The sequence below is a fragment of the Manis pentadactyla genome, chromosome 14 (assembly GCF_030020395.1).
Source record: "Manis pentadactyla isolate mManPen7 chromosome 14, mManPen7.hap1, whole genome shotgun sequence".
Lineage (NCBI taxonomy): Eukaryota > Metazoa > Chordata > Mammalia > Pholidota > Manidae > Manis > Manis pentadactyla.
In genome coordinates this window covers 71,956,962-71,977,557 of record NC_080032.1, presented here as the reverse complement: position 1 = coordinate 71,977,557, position 20,596 = coordinate 71,956,962, and the positions used below count along the sequence as shown (strand labels likewise).

Sequence of the window (20,596 nt, the reverse complement as noted above, 5' to 3'; positions counted from 1 at the left end):
TTCTCTTTACTCCTCAGTGTTCTCATCTGTAAATATGAGGGATTTATTCTCAGGGACCTCCACGGTGCCTCCCAGCTTCCAGGACCTGATTCTGGGGGTTCCATACTCAGGTCCTTTACAGAGTGACCCCAGGCCAGACAGGGAGCATCTGGCTCTTGGCAGCCATCACCCCATTTTCTCAATGAAAAGGCGCCGTGGTACATAAGGAGGCTTAGAGCCCCCTCTCATGGTTCTCCTATCTTAATTCTGATACACCGCTCCTTATAGCTCTGCAACAAAGATATCCTAAATTCAGTCTATTTGACTTTTGCAGTTTTAACATAATTTTCATGTATTTGCATAGTGATTGACTTTGCTTTTTAAAGGACCCATATCTGGTTCAAAATATATCATATAATTCTGGCTCAGAATATATCAAAATTAATTTTTTAGTTCATTGTTCCTTCATAGTGATATCACACAATACCGTGTTAAACAGGCCTAGGATGTAAAACCACTGGATCTGGTGAGGAAGTCAGATCTGACAGCTGTAGTGATTCAAGCTCTTAATGGCACACTGCCGCTCCCAGTTTCTGGATATAGAGCTGTATCTAGGAGAAACTACTGGGGATGTGGAAAAAAGTGGGCAAGTGTGTATGTGTTGGTATTAGAGTTATATGACATGTGTATTAGGGTTAATAATCAAGTACTCAGTTGATGCTAAACCTGCTTATATTCATCTGAGTTAAATAATGCATTATATGTGTAAATATGCAGTATGTTCATATATATAGTATATGCAACCTATCTTTGCTTCCTAGCAACGCAATTCACTGGAAATCCCTAGTTCTAGAATTTCTACTGTCTCAAAGATTTATGTAAGAGATGAAAAAGTTCTCAAAGATTTATGTAAGAGATGAAAAAGTTAACTGAAGTTAAAGGCATTTTGTTTTCCTTCCTCATCTAGGCTAGTGGTAAAGTCTCTGAAGGAGAAAGGCATCGTGGAGCCTGAACTCTATGAGGAAGTAACAATCTACTTCAGTGACATTGTAGGTTTCACCACTCTCTGCAAATACAGCACCCCCATGGAAGTGGTGGACATGCTCAATGACATCTACAAGAGCTTTGACCACATTCTTGATCACCATGACGTGTACAAGGTAACCACTTCACCTCGCAGGTTGAAACGATCGTATGGCCCCAGGTCAGCAGAAGTGGAATCACTTGTTCCTGTTATTTACTCAGGCCTTGTCCTCTAGAATTTAAGATTTAATGGATTCATGGTTGACTCGAAGCTAAAAGTGAAGGGAAGTGGGACAATAAGAAGGTTCAGCAGTTAAAACACTGTGTGACTTTCCGAAGGAGTATGAAATGGCATCAAGCTCTCTGTAGGAATGGATTTGGGGCACTAAATTCGGAGGACATGGCAGACTTTCAAATCATCTTCCAAAAATGGGCCATGAATAGGCCGATTGCAAATGAAGCAGAGAAGACACCAGAGTTATAATAAGTAGAATAGGAATCTCTTGTTGTCAAAATAGCAAGCATGATTCAAGCAGATCTCAGGGAGAACAGTCTACAAGTTCATAACTGGATCTGTTACCTACCTAGAGCGCTGACCAGTTCTGGGCTAACTATGCCTGAGTCAGAAGAGCAAAGGAGAACTGAGTTCCCCATTTTCATGTCGGAAAAGCAGCAGAGCATGGGGAAGAAGTAATTTCTGAATTAGTGCCCTCTGTTCAAATCCCAGTTTGCCCCTATCTAATTGTGTGTCCTCTTAAAATATATTTAACTCCATCAAGTTTCTGTTTACCTATCTGTAAAATAGGATGATAATAATACCTAACCCAATGGGTTATTGTGAAGATTACTAAGAGGAACAATATGCCTGTAACACTGTCTCTTTAAATAAAGTTTAGAGGTCACTCATGTAACAGTCTGTCATAATGGTTATTATCCACAGAAAGCATTTTCCTTTTAGGGTTTGTCTTGGCCCATTCCTTACTCCATATAGGTCAGAAAGCCCTATCAACAACAGTTCTCTTTGGATAGAAAATGATTATGCATTTTAGAGATAGTCAGCACAAAGAAATTAACTAACCAAAATGTAAACAATGCATATGATTTTGAAAATAAAATTGTCAAACACTAATGTTTATAGGATACTGTTAATATAAATTTACTGATTACAAGAAAAGTGTTTGGAATCACCAGACTACAAGAATGTGTATTACATCTTGGAGAAACCCACAATTATTTCTGTCAAATATTGTGTGAAGAGTCATTAAGTGCTGAAGATGACTTCTGCTATTTAAAGGTGTTCCTAAAATTATGTTGAATCACTCACATTATCTAAATATTTGTAGAGTTGTTGCCATATCTGGATAATTTATATTATCATGAAGTCCTTTCATATGGATAAAATTCTTTATAGCTGTTTTATCATCCATTTAACTAACTATAAAGACACTGACGAAGTTGTCATAGAACTGGTCTTGAACTGGTCCCATAAAAGTGTACAGGGCTAGACTTATACTGAGTTCTCAAAACCTTTTGTATTTCACATGTGATTAACTTTTTCTGTTTAATTTCTTGTGCCTTTTGAAGAGGCAGAGTCACTGATGAGAAACTGTTCCCACAGGTAGAAACCATTGGTGATGCCTACATGGTAGCTAGTGGTTTGCCCAAGAGAAACGGCAATCGGCATGCAATAGACATTGCCAAGATGGCCTTGGATATCCTCAGCTTCATGGGGACCTTCGAGCTGGAGCATCTTCCTGGCCTCCCAATATGGATTCGGATTGGAGTTCACTCTGGTATGGAATTGAACATTGGAGCAAATGGTAACCATGTGTACCCCTGGGCATCAACTAAATCAGAAGGGATCAAGGGTTTTCAGATGTGATCAATTTTAACATGAGGTTTACTCTGGACTTTGTCTGCCACATATGAGGTCCTATTATATATTCTGTTATAATCAGACACAGTCCCTAGACAGTTCTAGGAAGTAGCACCTTTGACCCCTGGAATGATAAACACCAACCATGAACTAAAATAACAAGCTCCCGTCTTCCTAGTTAAGTCACCATATTTATTATTTCATTTCTGTCCTCCCCATTCCTTCCCTCTACCCCACCCTCAAGAAGTATGCATTTTTTCCTACTAAAATATTGCAGTGTCTTAAATGGATTATATTACCTATGGAGGGAAAAATAGCTGGTCAAATTCCTATAATAAAAGGTTTTAATGCCCACCCCCCCACCACAGTCCTCAATAGAATAGAAAGTACACAGATCACTTCAGATACCATGAAAATTACACAGCCTTGAGCATAGAGATTTGAGAATATATCTTGCAAATATTATTAAAGAAAAATAGTTGGAGAAGGACTCAGAAGTCATCCAGATTTATCTTTTATTATAGTACATAAATTTATCTTTATAGGACCCAAGATAAGTAGTAATATAACGACTTTTAGGATAATTCCAGGATTCCCTGAAAACTCACTATTTCCAAAGCTACTCACTCCACTGAACAGTTGTGATTGTTAGACAGTCTTTCCTTGTGTTGAATTAAATCACATCTCCCTGTAATTTCTAGTCATTGTTCTTTTTTTTCTTTTTGGGGCCCTCAAGCTTAACAGAAGACCCAGAGTACAGAAAACTCAGGAGATTACTCCAGGCTTTATGGCAAGGACCAAACATTGCATTTGTGAAAGTCATGTGCCTACCACAAGGCCTGGTAGTGAATATTTCTTGATTGAGCAATGAATCCATGAGATTCTCAGAGTGACAGTAGATAGAAGTTAAAAAGCTCCTGCCACATTTCTGACAGCCAGAAGCATAGCTATGTCCTTTCTCAGTCATGCCTGAAGCCAAATACCATAGATGTTCCCATATGCACATAAGGGAACTTCTTGGACATCTCCTTAGCCAGCAGTAGCACACTGTCTCCTCTTGCTCTGTTGCAACTTTCCAGGCCTGGAGGAAGGGCAGCAGCAATCTGATGGAACCAAGTCAGGGGGAACAGAGCTCTGGGTCTTGACCCCACCTCTCTTCCCCATGACCTAGTCTCGTGAGCTGACCCAGGGCCCAGGCTTTGCCACATTGGGGTGGAATAAGAACAGCTATTAGGTACACAGACCTGGAGGGTGTAGCCCTAAGAAATTAAAAGGTTGCAGCTAAATACTGAGAGTGGAAAACAAGACACAATATTTGCAGGGGTTTTTCTACTGCTAAGCCTTCTCAGCCTCGTCACTCCCTCCACTTTGGAAGCAAGGAAACACCACGAATTAGCCAGCCGCACCCAAGGAACACATCAGAGGCCCTCTGACCACGTTGCTGCCTCTACTGCCCCTTCCCTTCTGTAGGTTTTTTCTGCTTCTGTTTGGTTTTCTGTTTGTTTGTTTTGTACTGTTTTGCATCAAACCTAACAGGGAAGCTCTCAACACTTGGGAAGATCCTATGTTTGGGGTTTTCTTTCAATGTTCATAAACACAGAGTATTTGGAGGATATATCTATAAAGAAACTAATGTAGATCAAAACCCAATAAGCTAACTGGAAACTCAATAGCTTCCTCTATCCAAATCCTGGTTTTTGCAGTTTCTGAGTCAATCTTTAACTTCTAAAATCTTTACTTCTAGCGTCCAGTCCCTCAGCACAGATACTTGATCTGCACAACCCTTCTTCCCTACCTGCTGTGCTGCCATGCTCAGTCTTGCTTTGGCTTTTGTTCTTTTGCTAGAACGTCCTTGTTTCAGAGGCTACCCCATCCCACTGCATTCACATGGCACATGAAATGTTTAGGGAAGATTATGCCGAGTCCTTATCTTCTGGGTCTTCCATCACCATGCCACCAATCCCAGAAATGCTACTCTGACTAAAATAAAAATGAAATAAAACATACTTGGGCCATTGAGACTTTGAGTGTACTATGCCCTCCGGTGGTTCAGAGCTCAGGCTGTGCGGTTTGGTCCAGTAAGTAAGCGGTGGGAGAGTCTCCATTCTTCCTGAAAGCCTTCTATTTAAAATATTAAGAAGAATTCCCCACCTTTGCAGCTTGGATCTCTAGATGCCTTCTTATTTCATGCAAATGTATTTTCTGTGCTAGAGCAAAATGCCTCTGAAATCATATGTTGAATAACTGCTTCCCTTGTTGAAAACATCCATTTAAAGCAAAAGTCACAGCTCACTTTTCACACCCTCAGCCATGTCTCCATAAAATGAAGTATTCAGGATTGTGATCCTGAGAACAGACTTGCCCCACTTAACTGCACTCTGTGATTCCATTGTCTCCACTTCCTCCTTCCTGTCCATTTCAGGTCCCTGTGCTGCTGGAGTTGTGGGGATCAAGATGCCTCGATACTGCCTGTTTGGAGATACTGTCAACACAGCCTCAAGGATGGAATCCACTGGCCTCCGTAAGAAGGGAGATTGTTTTTCTTAGAGGCCAGAGATTCTGTACTCCAGCAGAGGGGAACTGTAGGATAAAATGCACAATAAGGAGATTCAAGGGGCCCAGGAGATGAAGCATGACCATTCACACTGACTGAAGTGAGCGTGCGCCAAGCCAGTCCATGCGGAATTTGCTTTTGTTGTTGCTGGGTTCTGATAATTATTGTATTCTTCTTGTTTGGCTCATTTTTAGACTGTTTCTCTTAATTTTGGTTCATTTGCAATTCAGGTATGACCTGCCCAAAATAGTCATGAAATTTAGCATAGATCCATGTACATTAAAAAAAAAAAGTCAGTGGGCTAAGTATGGAGTACATCCTGGTTCACTTTCCTATTCCTCTTTTATTTGGTTTTCCTGGGAATTGGTTTTAGGAAAGAAAAACAGAAGTACATATTATCTGTAAAAGCCAATACTGCATTTGCCTAACAAGGTAGAACACTGGCTGATACAAGTGGTAGATGCTCAATAAATATTGGTGACAGTGATAGTGAAAGAAATACATACAAGAGAAAAAAAGAATTGGTAGATGTCGGTGGGGACTTATAGTAGCACAGGTGGCCGGATGACATTTTGGCAATTTACTGACTACCTGATATGGTTTGTACAGGAAAATCATTAGTAAAGGAAAGAATAAGGCTGGGGACAGACAGACTTGGGTTAAAATCAGAGCTATCCTACTCATTGTCTGTATAAGGTGGAGGGAGGTTAACTCATCTTTGTAGGCATCAGGACATTGAAGATATAAACTGCGGAAGGGATATCAGCCTTGCTGGCCAGGTTTCTGGAAGGAGTTGATGTGAGTTAGTCATTTAGCAATGTTCTGGCACATGGTGGACACACAATACGGGGGTGCCATTATTCTTACTATCATTATTGTTTGTGGCATCCACAGTGGAAAAGGTGGTTTATAGCATGGCCCTATGAATGGGAATGCCTTCACCAACTATTTGTCAAAAGGATAAGTGTACCTGAAGAGTACAATTTGTGAAAATCATGAACTTATAACTCTCTCTCTCTGAAGCTCCACTTTGCTGCCAAGACTTATGCTACTTCACGGAACTTTTACACAGGGACCCAAAACCAAATCCCAGCTCTCGACCTCAGCACCACAAGCCTAATCCAAAACCAGGCCCAGGGGCTGAAAAGAGCTGGAATGAGGACCCATGGAGCCCAACCCAGGGAGCCCCTTCACTCCAGTCCCTGAAAAATAGTGCCAGACCCTCTTTTTCCCCATGTGTGATATTATCTCTTGTCTCTTGGATTATATTTTCAAGTGTTCTCTGACTAAAATATCTAAACCATTGAGAACACCTGTCAGAAATGTCCTGAATGAAGGGGAAAGACGCCGTATAACAGATCTAAAAATGGGAGAGATTTTCATTTATCTATCTTGCATTTCTAGCTTTGAGAATTCACGTGAGTGGCTCCACAATAGCCATCCTAAAGAGAACTGAGTGCCAGTTCCTGTATGAAGTGAGAGGAGAAACGTACTTAAAGGTAAGGAGACCCACAGAGAGAGTGGCCAGAAAGCCCCCACTGACACCTTTGGGCACCTCCTTTGAGACTGGTCATTCTGGGCAATAACAGTGAGCAGCACGAAGATGAAGAACCGCCCAAGGACCACCCCCCAGCCCCTCAGAGAAGCCACCACTAAAGAGTGTGACTTACAACTTTACAGCAAAGAGCCCTTGGGGTGTTTTGAACTCTGACCAATATGTTACAAAATGCTGCCACCATTTCTTCCATACGTATCCAAATTTTGTCCCCGATTCCTCCTCCAAACCTGAATGCTGCGGTCTGATGCAGGATTTCTTTCAAAAGTCAGAGCCCCCATCTCCTCACATACTTTATGCTCTTTCTGCAAGATGCTGCATTCTCTAAGGTCACCTCTCTTGCTGGTTCCTCTCCCATGTGAACCTCTGGACCAGGGAATCGCAAGGTCTGACCCCAGACTTCTGACTCAGCGTCATCTGGGTGCTTGTTAAAATGTAGTTGCCTGAACTCTCCTCCAGGCCTGCTGAGGAAGACTCCCCGTGGGCGCAGAACAAGAATCTATATTTTCAACAAGTATTCTAACTGCAATGCACACTCAAATTTGAGGGCAGCCACTCTAGACTTCCCAAGCGGTGCCTCACATTTGGGGCAGCTGCCCCCCCCCGAGCCACCAAACATTTCTAATTGGCACTCAGCCTGCTTGTTGGAGGTCACTGCAATCTTTTCACAACTGGTCAGAAGTCAGCTGTCATCTGTGGGATTATCTGTCTCCAGTAGCCATGGTGTTTCTGGCCTGTACACTGTGATTGCAACTTGGAAAAACCTCCTTTTATATAGACATGTCCTAACAGCACTCTTGCTTTTTGAGTCCTCCATAAATACATCTTCTGCACAGAGCATCCCCCCAAAATAGAAGTGGTTTATGGATTATTGCAGTCCAAACACAGCCAGCACGTATTTTAAAAAATGAGTGTTTTTGTAACTATGTAACCATCCAATCTTCTTTTCAAATACAAGCTTTAGCAAAAACAGCATTTCCAGTCAGTTTCCATTCATTTCATAGTCTCCAGATGGGCCTAGCAAATGTCACTTAATGTATGTTTATTATGATGCACCTGTGTTTATTAATTATGCCATTACTGTGGCAAAAGTTTTGTGGCAAGTTTTTGTGGCAAACAGGGCTACAAGAAAATGTGGTTGATGAAAACCAGTTGGGTTTGTTGGCATAGCAGGATTGTAGATGAGTTTTCTTCCTTTTTAATTTAGAGTTCTTGTGACAGGGCTAGAGTGATATTTTGAAATGTCTAGGGAAAAAAAATCTACTTTGAAAAAAAAATCTGGTGAACAAGAGACTTATTTTTTAAAAGGTACTTGGAAATAAAGATCTGTCTAAAGATAATGCAAATTGTATCAGGAATGTGTGCTGTACTGAAACTGAAATATAGTTACTAAAACTGAAATATAGTTGCTGATAGAAACAGAGGTAAAATGTCTCTGGGAGATAATCACAGAACAGTGGGCGAGAACTGAAGTGTCTCATTGGCCTCTGTGGTGCATACCTTTCTTGTCTCCCTAGGGAAGAGGAACTGAGACCACCTACTGGCTGACGGGGGTGAAGGACCAGGAGTACAACCTGCCGACCCCTCCTACTGTGTAAGCTGCAGGGTGTGGTGGGGAAGCTCAGGGCACTGGAGGTCTGGGCTGTGTAAGCTGTGCAGCATGCAGCCAATTTACTTCTTGACAGTGCTTTGCCAGTGGCAATGGTCTATTGAGTACTAGGCCAGGGATGACCCCCCATGAGGAGTTTAGACACCTTCATCCTCTGGCTGCAAGAAACCAGGTGTTCTAGACATGCTCAGGAGAACAGGATAGTTGCATGTTCTCCTCCTCCATGCCTGGTTCCAACGAGAGTAGAGTGTGCTGGAGGCAGAGGCACTCTGCAGGTCCACCCAGCCCACTGCCCTGTATGGGGCCACCACATGAAAACAGGACCTCCTCCAGCCCTGGGACTGTGATTCTGGGGCTTCACATGGTGTTTCTGTTCTCCCTGAGAAGAGGAAGACAAGGTTTCAGGTCTAACTAACAGGTTTCAGTTCCCCTAAAAGTGACCCAAATGGTCATCCAGTTGCAGTCAGTTGTGTGGCTGTGGCTGTGGTTTTGCTATGGTAGAGAAACCCTGTCCTGCAGACCCCTAGGTGGTGCACCCCGACAGACAGCAAGCCTATAGAGGTGCCAAAACAACCCACATCTTCCCTGGGGCACAGGGCATCTGCCCCTTAGAAGGATGTCCCAGGTCCATCCAAACCCTTGAAACACTTCATCCATTCCGAGCCCTCCTCAGACAAGGTCCACGCTCCTAAGGATGTGGGTGATCAACAAGTTTTCAGGGCTGGGCTGCAGGAGCCTAGGACCATCCTGGCTTCTTTACCCATCCCTGCAGTGGCATATGTAAACCGAGCCATGCCTCCAAATCCTAGCAGCATATTGTTTCACTTTGAGATTGGAATGTAATTTTCTGCTTGAAATATATTCTACTTTTTCTACAACTGCACAGAGCAGGGATGAGGATAGTTGCATGTTCTCCAAAAGTCCACGCTCATTTTGTATTCCCTGGACTTCCTGTATTTAGCACAGAATAAGCATTCAATAACTATTTGGTAAGCTGACCTGATTGTTCTGGAGCCCAGAAATATTCCGTACGAACTGCTGAGACATTCCACTTTCCCTCCCTGCTCTCTTTCCAGGGAGAACCAACAGCGCTTGCAAGCTGAATTTTCAGACATGATTGCCAGCTCTCTGCAGAAAAGGCAGGCGGCTGGGATAAGAAGCCGAAGACCCACACGGGTAGCCAGCTACAAAAAAGGTACCCTGGAATACTTGGATCTCAACACGACAGACAATGAGAGCACCCATTTTTAAACCTCAGCGAGGCCCAAGGACTCAAGCTAATTCAGCACAGCTCTATGTGGCAGCAGCCTCCCGTGTCCAGAAGGCCTCCAGCCCTCTGAGACCTCGGAGGGACAGAAGGCTCACAGGGATTCTGCTTGGCCTCAGCTGCCTCGCCTGGAACACAGACTTGCTTCTGCAAAAGGGATGCACACACTCAGGGCTCTGGTTACCTTTGACTCTGGAGCCTGATCTCAACAGTGGCTCCAGGGAGCGTCCAGTCCACCTGGGGAAGAAGAGGGCTGAATGTACGGTCGCAAAGCTGAGGAGATTTTGTTCTCATTTTATTTGTTCTGGTTTGGTTTACTGATCCTTTTTCCTTCTGTGTTCATGAGAGGATTTTTTAAATTGTCACAATTATATTTTAAATACCTTTTCTCCATTAAACTATTTTTAACTCATCATTTTTGCAGAAAAGATGCTATATTTTAGACGGGAATAAACATCAGAGTTGACTGAAACTGCGTATGTTTCCACCTAGTCCATCCATTTTCCTGAAATGCATGAGCCACCATCTTGTCCTCACTGAAAAATTGAATTCCCCGACACTGAAGCAAGGAAAAGCTTTTTTATTTTCCATTGTTGCTCAGGGCTGAGAGCCTTTATGTTCAGTATCGCCTGCTGCACATGAGGGGGTTTGTGTCTAGTCTTCTACGGTGGGAGGCAAGGCCAGCAGCTGACAGGGGTCTGGAATAAAGTCAAATCCCGTTTACTTCTGAAGACACAGTACTTCAGACTCTGTAAATATCCCTGCCCACTGCCCCGTAGTTCTTCTGTGGCCCCTCCTGTGGCACTCCAGCACGACTCCTTTGCTTGAAATCTCAGGGGAAATGACAACAGTCAACTGGTGTTGGTAGACCAAAGTCAGCACAGGCAGGAACAAGCATGCCACCCACTGGCACTACCCTTCCGAATGAAAACAACTGCTTCAATCACATTCCTCCCCCCGTGGGCCTCTGCCACCAAAACCACTCCAGAGATTACCAAACGTGTCTTCTCCATCACCTGGAAAAACAGAAAATCACAACGTCATAATGTAAATTATCCCCTGAATTGTTGGGTTGAGCACTTAAAATGTACCCAGAGTCCTTACTTGGAATCTGGAGGTTCACAATCTGCCTGTGCCAGAGTGCCCAGCACCAGGGCACTTTCAGCATGGGGATCAGGTTGTGACATGAAAGTTCTTAGTCATTCAGTGAACATGTGTTGAGCACCTCTTACTTCAGGTACTGGGCTTGGTGCTGGAGGTACAGAAATAAGGTCTCTGCTGAGCTTTGAATCTTATAGAAGAGAGAACTGTAAAGAGGTACGTGAGTTTGGTCCCAAGCAGCATTCTTGACAGCAGGCAAATTTAGCAACTCCAAGATGGACTGGAAAAACTCAAAATTGTCTTTACACTAATAAGCCATTGATGGAACAGCTTCCCAGTTGGAGGCGCCAGTGTTTGTGTTCTATCACAGAATCGACATGGTTGTGAAACACTTCGTGACCGTTTAGCAGATGTGTGACCTCAGCTTTTCCACTTAGCAATGTGCATATGTGATAGCAGTGATGGGACCCAGCGAAAGGTCAAATTCCTGCACCTCTCTTTTCTCACCGTAATTAATGTCTCTAAACCCCTGATGTTTCATCAGTAAATTGTGAATCACACTATCTACCTCAAGGAGTTGTTATGAAGATTTCTTAAATGAATTTTGTCAGTGTCAGTCACATAGTAGGTTCTCAACAAATAACCTCTACCTCCAACTTTTCTTCTCTCTTTCTATTTGTTTTTATTAATCAGAACTGAACATTTTAAACCTGGGACTTCCATGTGTATTAAGCATACATAAGAATTTATTTTTAATAAATTGTGGAATTTTTCTCGTGTATACAAAAGTAGAGGGAATAGTTAATGAAACCCCATATAGTCATCATCAGTTTTAAGAATTTTCAACATTTTCTTAACCTTGTTTTGTCTATCTTCCACAGACTTTGTTTTGCCAGATTATATTTAAAAAAATATTCCAAATATTATATCTCTTAATATGTCTTTTTAACATAGGATTGATGAAGCTTTTCTGAAAGGGTCAAATAGTAAATATTTTAGGCTTAGCAGGCAGACTGTCTCAATTGCAGTTGTTCATCTCTGCTGTTGTAACAGAGAAGCTGCTGCAGACAGTATGTAAGGAAATGCACAGGCTATGTTCCAATAAAAGTTAATTTGTAAACAGAAATGATGGGCTGTAGTTTGCTCGTCCCTGCTCAAGCAGATAAGGATTTTCAAAAACATAACTAAAATGCCATTATCACATCACATGAAATTAATAACTGCTTAATATCAGCTTATAAATGCATATTTATTTAAAATTTCTCTGGTTGTTTCAAAATTTTTTAAAATTATTTTCATTCAAATTAGGATCCAAAAGGCTCTGTGTTGCATGTGATTGAAACGTTACCCTAATCTCTTTTGGCCTCTAACTTTTTGCTCATACACATTTTCTTCCTGATGGCATTTATTTGTTAAAGAAACTGAGTCATTTTCCCAACATAATTCCTCATACATTGAATTTAGCTAATTGATTATGCATGGTTATATTTAATGTGTTCTTACATTTTCTGTATTTCCTGGGAGCTAGTAGTTAGATCTAGAGGATAATTAGTTTCAGGTTCAACGTTTGCCTAAGGTAATTTAGATAACCAGTCTCCCTAAGGAGAGAGAATTTAGAATAATATGTTGAGATTCCAGCTCCAATGATTGGTAATGAGACTATATTATGACACTATATATAGTACAAATTCTAATCTCCCGCTCCCATCTCAAACTTCCAAAATGACCGAAAATCATCTATATAAGGTATTGGGAGACAGGAAAGAATGTCCTCAGTGAACCAGAAATTATAAGGCAGTCTAAAAGACAGAAGGCAGATGGGATCAGATTTAATAAAAAAAATACAGCCCAAAGCAATTGTAGAAGAGGGCTGTTGGAATAGAATTCTATGCCAAGCAAAAAATAGTTCAAAAATGAAGAAAAAATACTGACTCAAAAAAGGAATGTGAGACTTTATTGCCAGTAGACCTGCTCTACATTAAATGTTAAATGACGTTCCTCAAACAGAATGAATAGAATATCAGGTAGAAGCTTGGATATCCACAAAGAAATGAACAGTGCTGGAAATACAATACATAAAATAATAGAGGTTTTTTCCTATTTTTTAAATTGTTTTAAAACCACTCTTATGGGCACTATAATTTGCAATCACTATATAAGTAGGTCACGGGGAAGGCAGTATAGAACGGAGAAGACAAGGAATGACTGTATACCATCTTATAGGCTGACAGTGACTGAAATGGGGTGGGGGGGACTTGATAATACGGGTGAATGTTTAAACCACAACGTTGTTCATATGAAACCTTCATAAGATTGTATATCAATGATACCTTAATTCAAAAAAATAAATAAAAAGTAAAACAAACAAAAAAACACTCATATTTATTTACCTTCTTGTTTTCAGTTTCCTATTGGGTAGCCCAAATTTAGAAAAGTGTGGTTTTGTTTTGGTTTGCTTTTTGACATTTCACCAAAGGAGATCTATAAATGCAAAAAGCATATGAAAAGATGTTCAACCATTAGTCATTAGTAAAATGCAATTAAAGCCACAGTGAGATTTTACTTCACTCATTGAAAAGGCTAAAATTAGAAATTTTACATTATCAAGTGCTGACAAGGATGCAGAACAAATAGAACTCTCACACATATTGTTGGTACAGAAACAAGGAAAATAGGTTGGCAATTTTTTATAAAGTTAAACATACATTTACCATTTACAAGACCCAACAATCTCACTCCTATGTAATTATATTAATGAAGTGAAAACTGTATTTGCACAAATACATGTTTGTGGATGTTTATATTAGCTTTATTCATAAGTACCAAAACTGGAAACAACTGAGATTTTTTCTCAACAGTTAAATTTCTAAAGGAACTATGGAAAACCCATACAATGCAATACTGCTTAGCAATAAAAATTAATGAACTATTGTTTCACATAACAACATGATCTTAAATGCAGTTTTCTAAATGAAAGAAGCCAGATCCAAAGGACTATATATTGTATGATTTCATTTATCTGATATTTGGGCAAAGAGAAAATTATAGAAATGGAAACCAGATCAGTGGTTGCCAATTGTGTGAAGAGAAGATTTGACTACAAAGGGATAGAATCAATGAATTTGGGGAGTGAGGTAACTGTATGGTACTGTGATGGTAAATACGATTATGCATTTGTCAAAACCTAGAACTGTATACCACAAAGGAAGACTTTTATTTTAAACAGTATTTTAAAACATAACCAGGTGTGTATTGAACCCCAGATGGAATGCAGATTGTGACAAATGAATCTAACTGTACTAGACTGTATGGTATGACCTCATTGGAAAATGTGGTAAAGAAAGGACCTGACAGGTAACTTTGGAAAACAGTATTTTGAGTGGGTATTGTAAAGCTAAAAACAGAAGAATTGTAGAAATCATCATGGTCTAATTGATCACACTGTTCCTCAGAAGAGGGTGGGTTAGAAATTCTGAAACTACTTTAAATGAATACTAAGATTGAGTAAATAAGTGTATTTTAAATATGAAAGACAAGTTTCTCATTCAGAGAAAGAAGTTATAAAAAACCAAAGAGAGAATGCTAGAATTAATCTTGAACAGCTGGATTGGATGAGGTATCACTATGAATCATGTTGATTTTTAAGATGAAAGATAGAAATATAGATAGATGATAGATTATGTGTTATGACAGATATATGATATAGACAGATGACATAGGTAGGTGATGATAGATAAATACATAGATAAATGTATATGTATCTATATACTAATCCACTGATAGAACCTAGAAGTAGTGACATCCCACTAGCAATGAACACAGTTAGTGTCCTGATTGTGGTTTCTAAATACCATTTTTAAAAACTTACCAGGGCTCCTTGGAGAAGTGATTGATTTCAAAGTTAGGGAAAAATACAAAATAAATCTACAGTGTCTTGTGTTGTCAGGAAGTAATGAAGTGCTACAGAAAAAAAGTTGGGAGCCACAATGACCCAGAAACCAACCTGAAAGAATTCCCAATGGTCAAAGCTGGAAGAAATTTAGCAATAAAATAAATAGAGTATTAGATGATAACCTAATAAGGTAAATATCCAGGACTCCATGTTGATATAAATAAGTCATTAAATATATAAATAAATAATGGAAAAAAGACAACTCTTCCTTATAGGAGAATCCAATTAACAAATGTAGAAGAAATGAAGGAAAAAGAAAAGGACTATGAGAACACTGGAGTAATAGGCAAGTTACAGGCAAGGTCTGCCAATTAATGCTAAAATTAGTGGCTGAGTTTCAGAAGAAACAGGATATTTGCATAGTTTCAAAGTATCTCCTCTCAAATATTTATTATTATAAAGGAAAACATAGTGATTTAAAGTGGAGAAGCCTCAGACACCAGCTTAACCAGATGACTAAGGCTAACTTCACCAGTAATAAGATATATTTAACATCATGTACCCCCTGACGGGCACCCCTCACCTATATGATATTCTTCCCTAAAATGCATAGCCTCAATCTAATCATGAGAAAACAGATAAACTCAATTTGAGGGACTTGTACAAAATGACCAGTTCTAGAAAGAAAGCTGAGGCAATAGTGAGACTTACAATATAAAAGATTCTGTCTTAGGTTGAAGGACTAAAAGACAAAATAATTTGGAGTTACGGTGGCAATCAGTGGAGGCACTGGTACCACTGATAATGGAAGGAGGCCAGAGACTAAGAGATGTTGTAGGTGAGCTGAGTCTTCATCTATACAAACAGGAAGTCTGGTAACCATAAGACATTGAGTTTGAGGAAACAAGAAACAGTAGTACAAGTATTCCACACTGTCTGTGAAAGTTTGCATCAGGCAGCTTCACTTTCATGGCAGACATACGTTAGTATCTGTTTTTGCTAACTGAAAGAAATCCAAAGTGGATTTTTGCTTTTACCCAAAAAGTCATGACCGTGCTAATGTGCTCCTGTCTTTCTGAGAACACCATTGTAACTATCATATAGCTTTTGTTTTGTAACTGAAAAAAGAACAACAAAAATAATGTGGGAAATTGCTCCTCTTGTGCCTGAGTCCCATGAATTGCTGTTCAGCCAGCAGATGGTACACCAGCTGTTGGATGATGTATTCTGAAAATGACCTTGTTCCATTAAGTGGTGATAAGCTAACCATTCTAGAAATATAAGAATTTCCAGTCCAGAATTCTCATGGAGAATGGTTTATAGTTGCAGTGACAGCATATTGTTTTCATGTTTGCTAAAATCGCCATTATCTTTTCTCTGTACTTTTATAGAATTTAAAACTTTGTGCTTATACATCTGTATATACTGAACAATGAGATCCCAGCTAAAATACATCCTATCCTGCATCTTAAAAAACGGCAATTTGACATTGTGTGAATTATTCCAACAGTACGGGGTTTAACATATTAATCCAACCACGGTAGATAGAGCTCTTGGCAGAGAAACCGGCGACATGCTCCTGGCTGTGTCCTAATATTTGGACAGACTCAGGACCTACAATTCACATTTGTTACAAAACAAACATGAGTTATCACTTTCGGTTCTATATTTCTTTGGAAATAAGTAAATCAAATCTTGTGGTTTATGCAAGTGCAGATGTTTATAAGAGTGGGAATTGCACAAGAGCCTTCTGCAGTTTCTAAAGAGATCCTAAATACCCGCTCTCCCATTCGGCTTGGTATGAAAGCAGTATAGAGCAGCATTTCTCAATCTGTGATGAAGGATATATATTTTTTTCATTCCAAATCAATCTCAGAATGACACTTTATAAAACACAAAATCACATGCTTGGATGTGGTGGGGATGTCCAGCTGCCATAAAAGTTCTAAACGCTTACTCTCAGTTTTGTACTTTATGGAGACTGGAAACTTTGCAGACCAGGACCAGCCCGCAGAGCCCCTGAGCCCGGGTACAGGGGACCACATTCAGAGATGTAGGTTTCCGTGTCTGCTGTGCCACAGGCTAAACAAAGAGCCTCTGGGCCAGTCACCAAGGAGTGTGTATGGATGAAAGCTTTGCAAACAGGAGAACTAGATTCATATTAGTTCGGTTTCTTCTCCAAACCACGGTTTCAGTCTAACCTAAAGAAAGTGAAAGTTGTATGAGGTGACCTTTATAGTACTTTAAACTTTAATGTGTCTGTTAAATATGGATGCATTCATTTAAATAAGGCAAGAGGGTGCACACTGTGTCCCTACTGTGTAGTGCCAAGAGGTTTCTAAGGAACTGGGCACAGACGGGACTGTGTCTGGCCCGTCCTGTCCGCTCATACCTGGGTCCTCTCCCTGGGGCCTGTGAGGACCAAGGGGAACACAGCAAAACAAAGGCGCTATTGCACGCTTACAGGTCCCACTTGGGAGAGAAAGCTCGGCTATATCACAGAGCCGAACACAGTGGCTGGAAGAAAGTCAGAACTTATGTTTGTTGAAACGTGCTGCCCCTGATCAGCACACTGGGTATGTGACTCACAGAGCAGCAAGTCCCATATCCCACCACCCAGTCCCCTCAGTGAGGCCCTCAGTTCCCTCCAGAGTAGTTTCCTGCCTGGCTTCTGCCTTGTTACTTGTAAACTTCTTCCCCAGATAGAAGGCCTCTTAACCAGTCATGTTTTCAGATACAGGAAGATGTCTATTCAAGCTGGTTAAAATGTAAGGCATTTACCAAGTAGTTTCCCAGTCTCTGGAAGAGCATGAGAAGAGGCCACAAACCCAGGAGATTGCTAGAATGAGACCTGGCTTTTCACCACAGAGAACTCTTTTGGCAAAACTCCACAGTGTCCCATTACCCAGCATCTATGCCATTAGGGACTGCATGCCAACCCCACTCCAGTTGCCCTCAAGGACCAGATGCTCTGCACACTGAAGACATGATCTCCTCAAACATGGCCACCTCTTCACATTGGTCCAAATTTTCCAAGATGAGCTGCTTCATTTTCCTATGTACCTTCCAAATGCCACCACCAGCTGGTCTGCAAGTGCCCCATGAAAATGAAGCCATATAGGCCTAAAAATAAAAAAACCAAAAAACTAAACTCAAACAGAAAAACTGTCCCATGGAAATTATGTATAGGAGGTAATCAATAATATAATTTGATGACTCTGAGGCTGATACTGATAATGACTTTGTTTATGCTGATTCCCCTGCCTAGGAGTCTCTACCATATTCTTCACTTACACTTTGAGATGCATCTAAGTTGCTGGGCATAAAGGGGGTTGTGCCTGGCCAGTCCTGTGTCTGCTCGTCACCTCTCCTTGCCGGACTTCCATGACCTCCCTCTCATCTGTGTGATGGGGTTCAAGGCAAGCTGCCCCAGAATATGCCCACTTTGGCATATTGATTACTTTGAATTAAAGTTATTTGAGAAACAACCAATGCAAGGAGGACACGCCGAGCCCACTTTTTGTTCCTGTGAAAGATAAATCTCCTGGGTGAGATGTGCCCCGCCTGCACCAGGAGGTGGAGAGACATCCTGATCGCCAGGCAGGGATTCAGGACCAAGAAGCCTGCGTAAACGAACTCTGCTTAGTTTCTTCACTAAGTAGTACCCAAGCCTAAATTTCCATGACTCATCAGTTCTTCACAAATTTATTATTTCTTTGTCTAAAAAGTATGTAGACAACCTGCTTTGCTCACTTCTTGAGTCTCACATCTTTGGAGACCCCATACATATGAAATAATTAATGTTTTCTCTTGTTAATCTGATTGTGTCAATTGAATTATTAGATCAGACAAAAAACCCGAAGATGGGTAGGGGAGTGATTTTCCCCTTCCTGACCTTGCTTAGTGACCATCCTCCGTGTCCCCAAGTACCTCTGCTCGCCCCATCCCAGCCCCCATCACACTGCTGAAATGAACTGTTGTCCTTCCAGGCCCCTGCAGACCCATGAACCCCTCAAAGGCAGGGACTATGGTTCATTCATTCCTATATCACAGAGCCGAGCACAGTGCCTGGAAGAAAGTCAGCACTTACGTTTGTTGAAATGAAACTATGGTTTAACTGGTTTGAGTTTTAATCATCCTTTGGCTTAAGGTGAATGGGGCCCGAGATTTGCCAGGTTCTCGGCAGGGCTGGGGGTGCTGACCTGTCTGTTGTCTGTGTGGCTGTTTAAAGCAACAAGCCGCAAGAGAAAGAGTTGAGCCTCTGATCGCTTACTGTGAAAGTGTAAGCCAGAGCATGGAACCAGAGAGAACACCGCCTCCCTTTTCCGTTTTCCTCCATGGATCAGCGCACTGGCGGAGGGTCGGGGGTATCAGCACAGGCATGGGGGCATCTCACTGCTTAGGGGCCCCAGACAAAAGGCTCTGGCAACCTTCTGGACTCTGGCGTCAAGAAAAGCTGAGGGAGAAGGGCTAGGGGGTGAATCAGAGCGGGGGCTGGGGGGGTGGGGGCGGGGCGGGGGAAAGACACTTGTCTCCCAGGTGCAGGTCAGGAGGTGCAGGCGCCCGAGGGGGCCTCTGATAGAGACCTAGGGGTGAAGGCCCTGGGGCAGGAATATGCAAGCAGGGTGGGCTGGTACCAGGGAGCATGCCTGACCTGGGGTTTTGGCTGCTCCATCCTCTGGAGCCTGGTGGGGGAGGCCTGCCAGGTAGAGACTTTGTTATTGCCTAAGGTCAGACCTGAAAAAATCACAGACAGGCTTTTAACCAGGAGTCAACCTCCATGCTATTGAAAACCAAAACAGAAACAATGAACTAGAAGGGGCGTGCTCTGTCTGCTGTTCCCACCTCCCTGCTTCCCCACCAAGGCACAGAAACAGGACATCCCCCTAGTGACGAATCCCTGAGAGAAGGGTCCAAACCCGTGGATCGACTAAAATGAAGGAGGAATGAATCCTCTTGTCGTAAATTAGGAAAGGTCAACAAAACTATGGCCTAGACTGTATCTACACCTTAGAAAGATTGATACAGTTCTTCTGTAAAAAGCAATAAAAAATAAACAAACATGAATTTTTTATTCACAACACCGCCAAATCCGTGGCGTCTTTTCCGACACCGACAAATGATTCTCTGACCCCAGCTGGGTAACCAACAGCTCAGTTCTGACACCAGCCACCCAGACAGGTAGAGGACTCCGGCCCACTAGAGCAGCCCCGCTTCAGGCTCAGTTCCAAGTCCCAGAAGGCCTCCCCTACTTCTGACTGGCCAGCTATAAATCAGGGGTTCCCAAAATCCCCTCCTCAGGTTTGCTAATTTGTTAGGATAATTCACAGAATTCTAGAAAACACCTTACTTATGTTTACCACTTTATTATACAGGATACAGTTCAGGAACAAACAAATGGGAGAGAGGCATAGAACAAGATGGGGGGGGCCGGGGGAGGCAGAGCTTCCGTGTCCCCTCCAGTGAGCCCCGCGCCAGCATTTTGATGTGTTCACCATCCCAGAAGCCCTCAACACCCTGTTGCTCAGGGACTTCTGTGAAGGTTTCCTTATGTAGGCATGAATGATTAAATCATTAGCCATTGGTTTGATCTCCAGCCCCTCTCATCTACCCAGATGTGGGGCGGGGAGCAGGTTTGAAAGAACTAACTCTCTAATCCCATGGTTGGTTTTTCTGGGAAACAACCTTCATCCTGAAGCTGTCTAGGGGTCCTGCATTTGATCATTTCATTAGCATACAT

General features: G+C 41.7%; 1 protein-coding gene and 1 long non-coding RNA gene across 3 annotated transcripts in view; one reads left to right on the top strand and one right to left on the bottom strand.

Annotated features, from left to right (window-relative positions):
- The window catches only part of GUCY2C (guanylate cyclase 2C), a 59,508-nt gene extending 49,232 nt beyond the window's left edge, over positions 1-10,276 (top strand). For both annotated transcript variants that reach the window (XM_036909303.2, XM_036909294.2), the window contains exons 22-27: positions 947-1,139; positions 2,621-2,795; positions 5,301-5,399; positions 6,837-6,931; positions 8,505-8,581; positions 9,673-10,276. In XM_036909303.2, the coding sequence (XP_036765198.1) occupies positions 947-1,139; positions 2,621-2,795; positions 5,301-5,399; positions 6,837-6,931; positions 8,505-8,581; positions 9,673-9,847 (814 nt within the window). In that variant the 3' untranslated portion in view covers positions 9,848-10,276. The remainder of the gene's footprint in view (positions 1-946; positions 1,140-2,620; positions 2,796-5,300; positions 5,400-6,836; positions 6,932-8,504; positions 8,582-9,672) is intronic.
- LOC130680614 (uncharacterized) overlaps positions 10,187-20,596 on the bottom strand; it is a 36,848-nt gene continuing 26,438 nt past the window's right edge. Inside the window, exons 2-3 of the long non-coding RNA XR_008993637.1 lie at positions 13,355-13,445; positions 10,187-10,561 (exon numbers count right to left, since the gene is read on the bottom strand). This is a non-coding gene — a long non-coding RNA (uncharacterized LOC130680614). The remainder of the gene's footprint in view (positions 10,562-13,354; positions 13,446-20,596) is intronic.